The 12062-nt window shown below is 55.8% G+C and overlaps 1 protein-coding gene across 1 annotated transcript in view; it reads left to right on the top strand.

Annotated features, from left to right (window-relative positions):
• Window positions 1–4705: 4705 nt before the first annotated feature.
• KCNJ3 (potassium inwardly rectifying channel subfamily J member 3) overlaps window positions 4706–12062 on the top strand; it is a 45487-nt gene continuing 38130 nt past the window's right edge. Inside the window, exons 1-2 of the mRNA XM_010210404.2 lie at window positions 4706–5383; window positions 10734–10950. Coding sequence (XP_010208706.2) covers window positions 4706–5383; window positions 10734–10950 — 895 coding nt within the window. The remainder of the gene's footprint in view (window positions 5384–10733; window positions 10951–12062) is intronic.

Genomic DNA, 12062 nt, shown 5'->3' with positions numbered 1-12062 from the left:
TTGGGACCTTCTGTATGATGGAAAAGGAATAGAGCAACAGGAGAAGCGATGGGGTTCCCAGTGCAGGTGGCACTGTTCCTGCAGGCGTGTCACAGGGAGCACAGGGGGGCTGTGGATGGGGTGGGCAGGTCGGGGCAGCTTCCCCATCACACCTCAGCAGGGAAAACATTTCCCAGCCCCACTAACAACCTCTGGGAGGAACAGCATTTTATTGTCCTGATTTACTCCTGCTTTATAGGGAAAATGGGGACAATGCTGGTTTGCTAATGGCACAGATGGGAAACGTAGAGGCTGCTGGAGTGCCTCTGCTCAGCTAACAGCCATCCATCCTCCGTGCAAGCAGAGCTTGCTGCGTTTCTGCTCTGTTTATCCACATGAGGATTGATTTCGTGTTCTCACCTGCACAGCTGTATTTTTCTACAACCTGCCAGCTTTACCTGTGCCATTGCTACCTAAACTATTGCTCTAAACTCGAGCCAGTTGCAAATCCAGGCCGTGCTGCCTGTCTTTCACAGGACTATTGCAGTCACCCTCTCCTTTCCCCGTGCCTGTCTGGAGCTGATTACTCCTCCACGGGGCTGGGATGTGGAATTTCTGGCTGAATTGCACTTTTGTTCTTTCAAAATCCAGATTGTGATTGCAGTTTTACTTTGGTGCTCTCTCTCCTTGCACTGCCTCTACGTTTGCTGGTGCCTATAAACTCAATAACCACGCTTTAACTTTCTTCCGTCCCTGGCTTGACCTGGAACCGAGAGAAGCTGCTGCAGACCCTGGTTGTTAATCTCTCCAGTCCAGCCCCTGAGCCTCTGAATCTTGGCAGAGACACCAGCTGCAGCTTTTCAAGAGCTTGCACAAAAGACACTCTGCTTTTTAGAGGAAGGAAAACATTCTAGAGGCTGTGTTGGCTGTCGGGAGTTCACTGGGGGAGCTCGTAGTGTTGATCTATGAGGAGGGGGTTAAGCACAGTGCACTGGAAGAGATGCAGATCTGGTGATGCTTCCTGGTAACTGGCATGTTTACAATCCAGGGCAGCCTCTGCACAGAGCAATCCCATCTCCTGCCCTGGGGAGTGTTGTTCTGGCACCACTCCTGCTCCTCAAAGCTGGGGAAGGGGCTGGAGCACTAGTCTGGTGGGGAGCAGCTGAAGGAATTGGGACTGTTCAGCCTGCAGGAGGCTGAGAGGGGACCTCATCAACACTTGAATATGCCTAAAGGGTGTGTGTCAAGAGGAATTGGAGACACTTTGTTCTGTAGTGCCCAGTGACAAGACAAGGGGTGATGGACATAAGCTGGAACACAAGAAGTTCCACTGGAGCAGGAGGAGCAAGTCCTTTGGTGCTGAGAGGGAGCCCTGGCCCAGGCTGCCCAGGGAGGGTGTGGAGGCTCCTTCTCAGGAGGTTTCCAACCCCACCTGGACACGTTCCTGTGCCCCCTGAGCCAGGGGAACCTGCTGTAGCAGGGGCTGGGGCTGCAGCAGCTCTGCAGGGCCCTTCCCATCCCCACCAGTCAGGGATTCTGTGATCATTGCCTCAGAGTACCTGTGTTTTTCAGCAAAGAGTTTCATTTGTCTTCTCAGTCCATCAGAAGCTGGATGAATACCCTCAGGTTTGGAAAGCGAGTGCAAGGCACTCTGGATTTGTCAGGTTTTCCTGGTAATGGTGAAACTGAGGTTGGCACAGGACAGCAGGGAGGAAAAAGTCCTTTGTGTCCATTTGCATTTGACAACACCAAGTTGTGAAGCTTGATGCTGCTACAGGTGAGTTGGATGTCAATCAGAAATAGCTCCTCCACAGGCAGCAGGATTCCAAGCACCCAGCTGGAGAAGCCAGTGGCAGGGGGACGTTCTGCTCCTTCCCAGAGCTCTCTAGAACCAGCAGCCCGCATCTCCTCGACATTTCCCTGCTGTGAGTGAACCTCCCTGGCTGCAGTCAGTGACCTCTAACAGGAGTGACACCACAGGACGTGGGCATCAGTCCTGTCCATGCATGGCCACCCCGAGGGGCAGCCAGGGAGCTGCCAAGGGCCCCGGCATGCAGCGCCTGTGCAGCCAGGGAGCTGAGCCTGTGCAGCCAGGGAGCTGAGCCTCGAGCTCAGGGAGCATTTGCTTATGAACTAACCCGATGACTCACGGTGGAATGTTGTGTTCTGCAACCCTAGAACGTTCAGAGTCCCGATTTGAATTTGAATTGGAAATCCCCACATGGGTTTCCTGAGTGGCTTTGCATCCAAACAGGCTCCTGGAGTGGCTGCAGTCCCGGTGGCAGGGCTGGCTGTATCAATGGCACACCTAATTGCCCAGAGGAAAAAGCAGCCAGCTTGTGGTTTGGGTGAGGAAAAGAGTGTTCTGGGCTTTTCCTTCCTAACTCTGCAGCTGGGTTGAAAGCAGAAGCAGGCCTGGGGTGAATGGCATGGTGGAGGACGAGGCACAGCGAGTTCCCGGCTGGTCCCACTTTGTCCCGCGGCTGCAGCGTGAGGAAGCGAGCAGAGGCTTCCATTTGGGCTCCTGGCTGGGAGAAAGCAGCTCCTGCAGGGGCTTTCTTGGAGCAGAGTGTTCCTGTCACTGAGCTGATTCGCTGGTGGAGGATGCTTTCCAACGGCTGTCGTTTGCCTTTCCACTCGTATCATTTCCCCGCCTCACAGAGCACAGACACTGTCAATCTGCTTGTCTCCCCACCAGCAATGACAATCTTCATTTTCATTTCACTAATTAGAAGGAAATGGCTCCCCTTAGGCCGTTGGAGTTCTGTAACCATAACGTCGTGGCTAATAACACAAAAACTTCCAGCCTGCTGATGGGAAGGTGCAGGAGAGGCCAGCCTGGGCAAGCAGGGAGGGCTGAGGGAGAAAAACACCCGAGAGCAGCACAGGGAACGTGGAGAGGCTCCAGCAGGACTCATTGTGGTTCAGGTAAGCTCATTTTGCAGCAAGGAAAAGCCCCAGTGTGACAGAGCAGACACTTGCACTGGTGGGCACCAGGAGGAGGAGCGGGAGAGCAGCAATGTGTCCTGGTTCCAGGTCAGACTCTTTGGGGAATCAGCAGGAGACGTGGAAAGGAGAGGGAAAGGTTCTGAGGGAAACACGGCGCCCACACGGATTGCTGAGCAAAGCTGGCCAGTGGGAAAACATGGGGAGGTTTGCACAAGCTGTTGCAAGGCTTTATTCAAGTTATTATTTTATAGCTATGGAATAACCGGCGTGTCACAAAGAGCCTGCCAGCAACGAGGGAGATGCACACCCCCAGTCTCCCCTCCTGCAGCAACCCCCTGTTCAGCCTACTGAGATAAGGTTTGTAAAAGGCACTGAGGTCAGGTTTGTGATGAGGCACTGAAGTAAGGTTTACAAGGAGAGCACCCCATCAGCACCTGGGTGCTGGTGCTGTGCCTCTGCCTTTCCTGGCAGGGTCACCCAATGGTGCTTTGCTTCACTTGGCCTCATTAGATGATTTTTTAAAGCCTTTTTCTCCTGTGGCTGCTCATAAACAGGGAGCTGCCCCTTCCCTGTGCCCTGCCTAGCTGGCAGCTCAGCTCCCAGGCAGCTAAAGCACACCAGACACTAGGTATTGCTTATACCCTGTATGTTCTCTGCAAGGTCATTTTACAAAACCCCCTTGAAATCAAACGTTCCAACTGCAGTATTCTAACCCCTGTTAGAATATCGATATAGATAGATACAGAATATAGAAACCTGTTGCTAGAGGAAGAGAACTTCCCAGGCAGGTGAGAGGTCAGGACCTGACAGTGCCAAGACCAAAACTGCGGGCAGCAGGGCGAGGGAGGTTCTGCTCCCCCTCTGCTCTGCCCTGGTGAGGCCTCATCTGGAGTCCTGTGTCCAGTTCTGGGCTCCTCAGCTCCAGAGGGACAGGGAACTGCTGCAGAGAGGCCAGTGCAGGGACACCAAGATGATCAGGGCACTGGAGCATCTTCCTGATGAGGAAAGGCTGTGGGACCTGGGGCTGCTCAGCCTGGAGAAGAGACTGAGGGGGGAGCTCATTAATACTGATAAATCTCTAAAGGGTGAGTGTGGAGAGGATGGGGACAGTGTTTGTTGTGTGGTGGCCAGTGACAGGACAAGGGGGAAGGGGCACAGGCTGGCACACAGGCAGTGCCATTGGCACAGGAGGAGCAAGTCCTTTGGTGCTGAGGTGAGGGAGCCCTGGCCCAGGCTGCCCAGGGAGGGTGCGGAGGCTCCTTCTCGGGAGGTTTCCAACCCCAGCTGGACACGTTCCTGTGCCCCTGAGCCAGGGGAACCTGCTGTTGCAGGGACTGTTCCGCGGGGCGGTGCGGTGATGGGGGCGTTCCGCGGGGCGGTGCGGGGCTGGGGGCGGTGGGGAGCTGTTCCTCGGGGCGGTGCGGGGCCGGGGGCGGTGCGGGGCCGGAGGCGTTCCGCGGGGCGGTGCGGGGCCGGGGGCGGTGCGGGGCTGTTCCGCGGGGCGGTGCGGGGCCGGGGGCGGTGCGGGGCTGTTCCGCGGGGCGGGGCCCTGCGCGGGGCCGCGGCGCTGCTGCCGCCGGCTCCGCGTGGGTGGCGGCCGCGCCGAGCGGTGGCTCCGCGCCCGCACAGCGGCGGCGGCGGCGGCGGCGGGGCGGGCTGGGCTGTGCCGTGCCGTGCCGTGCCGCGCCGGGGCTGTGCCGGGCTGTGCCGTGCCGGGGTTGTTCGGGGCCGCGGCGGTCTCGGCGGAGCACCGCGGAGCATCATCGCGGCGCGGAGCATGTCGGCGCTGCGGAGGAAGCTCGGGGACGAGTACCAGGTGGTGAGCACCTCGGCGAGCGGCGGGGGGTTGCCCCCGCCCCGGGCCGCCCCGCGGGGGAAGCGGCAGCGGTTCGTGGATAAGAACGGGCGGTGCAACGTGCAGCACGGCAACCTGGGCGGCGAGACCAGCCGGTACCTCTCGGACCTTTTCACCACGCTGGTGGACCTCAAGTGGCGCTGGAACCTCTTCATCTTCATCCTCACCTACACGGTGGCGTGGCTCTTCATGGCCTCCATGTGGTGGGTGATCGCCTACATGCGGGGCGACCTGAACAAGGCGCACGACGACAGCTACACGCCCTGCGTGGCCAACGTCTACAACTTCCCCTCCGCCTTCCTCTTCTTCATCGAGACCGAGGCCACCATCGGCTACGGCTACCGCTACATCACGGACAAATGCCCCGAGGGCATCATCCTCTTCCTCTTCCAGTCCATCCTGGGCTCCATCGTGGACGCCTTCCTCATCGGCTGCATGTTCATCAAGATGTCCCAGCCCAAGAAGAGGGCCGAGACGCTGATGTTCAGCGAGCACGCCGCCATCTCCATGCGGGACGGCAAGCTCACCCTCATGTTCCGCGTGGGCAACCTGCGCAACAGCCACATGGTCTCGGCGCAGATCCGCTGCAAGCTGCTCAAAGTAAGTGAGGTGCCAGCCCGGGGAGCTCCCTGCCCGTCCCCACCTCAGAGCTGCAGCCCCCTCCCAGCGCCCGGTTGGCAGGGTGTGTTGGAAGGCACCTTCAAGATGGTCTTGTTCCAGTTCCTTGCCAGGGGTCTCCTGCCCATGTCCCCACTGTTCTGGCTTTAACCTCAGCTCTGGTTTACTGGCAGCCTTGTGAGATGGTATTTCCATTCTGCACTGGGTTCACACCCACATTTCTGTATTATTTCTGTAAAATGCTGGATTTCTCGCACAAGTGAGTACTTTGCAGCTTGAATCCCTCGGTGTGCCTGTTAACAGAAAGCTCTTTGCCTTTCTGGCTCAATTCTGTGCTTTCAGGCAAAGATGGTTCCAGTCAGGCAGAACTTTATTTACCTGGTGCATGAATGAACTTCATGGAAAGCAGAACGACAGGGTTCAGCCTTCCAGCATCATGCTGACAGCTCCCTGCATCTGGGGAAGAAAGTGTGTGAGGGAAACAGCTGCACGTACAGAGGGGAGGTGAGATGTGGAGGGAGTTAGGGAATGGCTCAGGTGATGTTGGGCACATGCAGAGCATCCCACCTGCTTCCATGGCTGGCAGGAGATGATAGTGCCCTGCCCTCAGCCTGGGTGCATGGCAGGGGCGTCCCCTGGCCTTTGGGAGCCCCCTTGTAGGACTGCCCTGCTTTCTTCCCCACTCCTCTGGCTGCCTCCTGCAGAGGGATGCTCGTCCCTCCTCTGCTGCAGCCACGTCCGGAGATGCATTTTGCTCAGAGGTGTCTGAAGTTGTCGTGTTTTGGCCCCAATGTGTGTTCCCGGGGGGGTACTTTTGCAGGCAGGGTCTCACTGCCTTTGGAGAGGGTTGCAGAACCCTCAGTGCACCCTAAGTGCTGAGCAGAGGGGGAGTGCTGCCCCTCAGCAAGCTGGGGGGAAAGAGGAATTGGAACCTTCAGGCTTCCCCTTGCCTCCTCCCAGCCATGCCTGGTGAGTGCTGGTGCTGGGGACCAACGCTGCTGCTGACCCCGAGGCCGCTATTCCTGATCTGTGCTTTTTGGGGCCCCTATTCCCGATCTTTTTGGGGCCCCTATTCCCGATCTTTTTGGGGCCCCTATTCCTGATCTGTTCTTCTTTGAGGCACCTACTCCCGTTCTTTTCTTTCTGAGCAATCTCTCAGCTGCAGCCTCAGCCCTGCTTGTCCCACGCACGAGCTCTCCCTGGTTGTTTCCCGGTGCCAGAAGTTTAAGCTGTGTTAAGTGGATGCCATGCAATGAGCCTGGTGAGTGATCAATCACCTGGTCTCCGGAGGGCACCAGGGTGGCCCTTCCAGCTGCGAGGCTTACCTGATTTCACAGAGATAGCTTTTAAGGGATCAAAACGAGTCATTTCCTCTAGAAATCTTGAAAGTTGGAGGTTAAAACTTAGAGTGGCTCCCAAACATTCCCGGAGCTTTCAAGACAGGAGAGAGCGGCTTCAGCGCGCCTCCCGCGTCGGTGACGGCAGCGCGGAGTCAGAGGGTGAAGGTTCTGCAGCTGGTTTAAAAATAGCAGGGAGCCGAGAGGAGCCCAGGGAACCCTGCTGTAGCAGCAGCTCAAAGCGAGCTGTCCTTGCCTCGTGGGGCTTCATTCATGGCAGGAAGAGGCTGGGGGAGGGATGTCACCGACCTGGGTGTTACAGTAAGAAAGGGCTGAAATGGGGCTGTTCCGTGGGTGCAAGTGGAGCTGGCTCTGCACATGCCCTGCCAGTGTCTCTGCATGGAGTGGTGCTCAACCAGGCCACCTGGGCAAAAAATACAGGTTAAAATAAAAAGGATTGCAGCAGGGAAAGGGGTTTCTCGTGCAGAGGTGCTGCTGTGCACCCAGGGTCTTTCTGGCTTGCTGGGGCATGAGTATGTGAGGGGAGGAGGGAGAGGAGGATTGCTGCTTCAGTGTTTCTACTTTGGCTTGCCTAGAACCTTTATTGCAGGTTTATTGCCGGACTGGGAGGGCAGGGATAGTTGCAGGGCTGCTCACAGTTCTGCTGGAACGCTGCAGTTTGGTTGCTCTGCCTGCAGAAGCTGTGTGAAATCAGAAACCTGACATACTGAGCATGTTTGGTTTTTTTTCCTGGTAAGTTTAGACCACACTGGAGAAAAAAAACCAAACATAAACCCTTGAAAGTGACAAGTTAGTGCAAAGGCTCCTTCCTTGTCACATCCACCTCTGTAAGTGAATCTCCAAGTGAATGAGACTTAGAAGCCCTGTACTTTCCTCCCTATGTTACATTGAGTCAGAAAGAGTCACTCAAGGTCATTTCTGGCTACAAATGCCTTGGCTCCACCAGCACAATAGTCCGTAGCATGGCTTCTCACACTCTGCCTGGGTTGGGTGCTGCCTGGAGCTCAGGGGCCCTCAGGAAACAGCATTTGGGTTGTCTATAAGGTTGAAGTCCTCAGTCTTGATCTCCGTTCCCTCAGAGCAGAAGCAGCCAATGCTTTGTGTGTATGACTTCCCAGCTGAGTAATGCAACACCTGATTTCACTGCAGCTATAAACCAGGAGGTTCTGGTGGTGGCTGTGGTCGGTTCCCCAGGAATCCCAGGAGCTCCAGTTGAGCAGGAGCAGTGTGGGGTGCTGTGCGAGCAGGAGCAGAGCAGGGTCCTCCCTGGCAGCACAGCACTGCTTGCAGCCCATGGCTCCCTGAGCAGCACACCCATCCTTCACCATTCTTCTCCAGCGTTTTCTTCCCCCCTTCTGTAGTCCTTGTCCTCTTGAGGCACACAGCAAAGGACATCAAGTGTAGAGAAAGAGGCAAGAGGAATCTGCAGGTTGCATCAGAGGAGATATTCTGATTTTGGGAGGGTTGTCCAGCTCCTGTCCCAGGCTGCCCAGGTACAGGGGGAGACTCCATCCAAAGCTGAGGGCCATGAGTTGGTGGTGGCTGTGGCAGTGCTGGGGTACTGCTTGTACCTGATGAGCTTAAAGGTCTTTTCCAACCAAAATACTCCTGTGATCCTGTCCTCCTCTCCTGTGCATCAATAGGAGGGTTTTGGCTGGTTGGTTCAGACTGAGATTTTGGGGCAAGTGCCACTGGGTGTTCCCTGGGTCTTGCTTGCAAAGCATCTGTGGAGAAGTGCCCTGTAAAGCCAAAACATTTTGAACAGTAGTGGTGACAGCTGAAGGCATAAACAGAGGAGCCAGCAGCCAGAACCAGCAACAGTTTTACAACCAGACCTTTAAAGGACTTCACAGCCCATCAGTGGCCATAAGGAGGTGTACCCAGCTCCTCACTGCATCTCCTTGGCTCTGACCCCGGGCCACCAAGGTGGGTGGCTGTGCCTGGGTGTCCCCTGCGTGACCTTGTCACCCAGGAACGGGCCAGCCTCTGCCTCCCCTGTGGCCATGGCAATGTTTTAGGAGCGTGGGCTGCGTGAGGGACTCAGTTCCCTGCCTGGAGCTGCTCCTTGCCCTGCTCACAGCCGTTACTGGGTGCTTGGCTGGTGGGTTTGTCTCTTTTAAATCGGAAAGTAGACCTCTCTAAAGGGAAAGCAAACAAAGCAAAGGCAGGATAGTTACGCAGACGTGCTCTGGATGTTTCTTGGCTCTAATGTCTTTGTCTGTGCCAGGATGGGCTGGCAGAGGCAGGTGTGATGGATCTGCATTTTCACACACCCAAATTAAAGCACCAAACTTGGGGGCAGGGGAACCCGTGGTTGGTTGTTTGGGATTAGGTCTCTTTCAAATCCAGCCACCATTCAGGGGAAAAATTAAAAATAGAAAGCAAATCCTGAGCGAGGAGCATAATCCCGTTTGGCTCTGTCTGCTGCCGCTTGCTTTTGGGCTCCCAACCGCTTCCCAGCCCGGGGGCTCGGCTATAGCTGCACCCCTCGTGCCCTCACATCCTCCCCCAACCCTGCAGCCACCAGTGCAGGGCTTTTCATGGGGCTGGGGACTGCTGGTGTCGCTCCTAGGAGCCCGATGGTATGGAGGTGATGGCTGCGCTGGTCCAGGTCCATCACATCCCCCGTTACACTGTGTGGCTGGTCTGAATAACGAGGAGAATGGGTACAGGGAAAGTTAGGGGAAAGATTCTGCTGCTTCCTGCAAGCCTGACCATACTCCCAGTAAAAAACAATCCCATGTCAAGTCAGAGGTGTTGCTCAGTATGGGACATTCCACATCAGCTGAAGGGGAACGGTGGAGATGCATCAGGAGCGGTGGTTTAACGCTGGGCTCTGGCTGTGTGTGACCAATGCAGCCATCTGTAAAACTGCCTTTTAAAATCTGAGCAGCAAGGAATGGAAAATCCTGTCACAAAAGTGATGGCCAGGAAGGGCTATAATGTTCTGTTCCTGCCTATTCATAACACGGGGAGAAGGGAAAACCGCGGAGGGCGGGTTTGGGCAGAGCTGCACCGAGCGAGGTGCTCGGGATGTGCTGCAGCGCTGAGCTGGAGCTCTCAGCTCTAGGCCTGATCTTATGGACTTGTTGTGCAGCTGTTAAATGGTGGCTTGTGGTGTCTTAGCAGGCAGCTTTCACTAAAGCAGTAGCATCCTCTTCTCCAGGCTGCTTTTGTCAGGACGACAGCAATCCGAAAGCTTCCTCGGAGAGCTGCGGGCTGGGCTGGTGTGGGGCTGATGTTAGTAGTTGTCAGTCGGTGCTGGGGGACTCTCCTTTCTGGGTAAAGCTGGGAATTCATCCTCAGTGCTGCCACTGTTGCCAGGAGCTCATGGGCAGCGCCTTGCAGGAGGGAGCCTGCGGGTGGCTGAGCCCTCGCCTGCGGTCACTGTGTCGCAGCGTGGGTTTGGGGCAGGTTGTGGAGAGATGTGCCCCTGTGTGGGCACTGCTGGTTGTACAAGAGACGGGGTGCAGAGTGGGGCAAGGGATGTGTGCTAGCTTCATGCTCTGCTGGTGGGCAATGCAGTGGGTTGCTGGCAGAGCCATCCATCCTTCCTGTCAGTGCCCAGCAGTTTTCCAATGCTCCTCTGATGGTCAGAGGCTCTTCTCTGTTAGGAAGAACTTTCTCCCTGGGAGGGGTGTCAGCCCCTGTGCCAGGCTCCCCAGGGAGCTGGGGGAGTGCCCAGCCCTGGAGGGATCCCAAAGCTGCAGGGCTGTGGTGCTGAGGGCCAGGGGTTAGTGGTGGGCTGGGCAGGGTGAGAGGAGGGCTGGGACTGCAGCAGCTTCAAGGGCTTTTCCAACCAAAAGTGTTCTCTGATTCTATGAGCTGCAAGTGTCTGGAGAGGGGTTTGCCTTGTGTGCCAGGAGGTGCAGAGCCCTGGCAGGGCTGTGGGATGCTGGCAGGGCTGTGTGATGCTGTGGGGGTGCCTCACAGATGGCTGCTCCAGCCATAATCTCTCTTTGTCTCCCACCCAGTCCCGTCAGACCCCGGAGGGTGAGTTCCTCCCACTCGATCAGCTGGAGCTGGACGTGGGCTTCAGCACCGGAGCCGACCAGCTTTTCCTCGTGTCCCCACTCACCATCTGCCACGTGATAGACGCCAAGAGCCCCTTCTACGACCTGTCCCAGCGCAGCATGCAGACCGAGCAGTTCGAGATCGTCGTCATCCTGGAGGGCATCGTGGAAACCACGGGTGAGTAGAGAAAGCTTCAGGTGCTTCAGGGTGCCCTCGAATCCAGCAGCACCTCCCAGCTCCCCAAATGCTTCGAGGTGGCAGGTGGTTGGGTCCACGTGTAGATGTCCCAGTGTTTCCATGCTGGGCTGCCTTTCTAGCCCAGGAGGCTGTCCTCAGGCTGTAGGGTTTTTGTAGCTCAAAGAGGGGCTGAATCACCAGTGCCATTCAACAAAACCTCCCTGACAATTCAATAACTCCCTGTTACCAGTAGAGCTGCCCCCTGTAAGGGTTTCAGGGCTGACCTGCAGAACTCCAGGCTGCTTTTAGGGGTTGTGTGGTTTTTTGGTTGTTAGTTTGGTTCTGTTTTTGCCTAGCAGAACTGCTTTAAACCGAAACTGATTGAAGAAAAGGCGGTTTGTAAATAGCTTGTTAAAATTTTCAAACAAAGCAGTGTGTTTGTGTACTTTTGAGTTTATTTTGGTAAATATTTCAGGCTCGGAAAGTGTACACAGAACAGCACAAAAAAAAATATAAGGGAGGTGTGTTCTGAGCCTGTAAAGCCTAACTCACATAAGCTTGCAAATCTTGTGACCTAGTTTTGCAAGGCAGGATGAATATTGGGTAAAATAGAGCAAAAATGTACTCTATCTTGATTGAACATGGAGGGATGAAAGGGTTTCAGAGTTAAAAAAATAAGAGTAAATGAGGGAGGAGGAGAGTGCAGAGCTGGAGGGCAGCTGGGCTGGAGGAGAGCCAGGGCTGGCGATGGCAAGAGCATGTAAATGTGAAGATGGTGGTGGGGAGGAGGCAAAAAGCTGTGCCTCGTGGCACTGCCCTTGGCACTGGGGGGTTATTATAAGCTGCAGCACTTCTCGCCGATGATGTCCAGCAGGTAAGTTCTGCTGAGCCTGGCTCAGGTAAGGAAAACAAGAACAGACCTGAGGGAAGGAGCAATCTCATCGAAAGGATGAGAAAGTCAGGACCCATCTCAGTCGTGCTGCTGCCCCAGGAGATTCATTATTCCCATTTTGACCTCCTCTGTCTTTCACCCTAAAGCCAAACCACTTTTGGCAAGGGCAAGGTGCTGCTGTGGGAACACACAGTGACCTGTGCACAGGAAGGCATGCAGT

This window comes from Colius striatus, chromosome 11 (genome assembly GCF_028858725.1).
Source record: "Colius striatus isolate bColStr4 chromosome 11, bColStr4.1.hap1, whole genome shotgun sequence".
Classification (NCBI taxonomy): Eukaryota; Metazoa; Chordata; class Aves; order Coliiformes; family Coliidae; genus Colius; species Colius striatus.
Note: the sequence above shows the minus strand (reverse complement) of the source record. Positions and strands in the feature narration are given on the sequence as shown.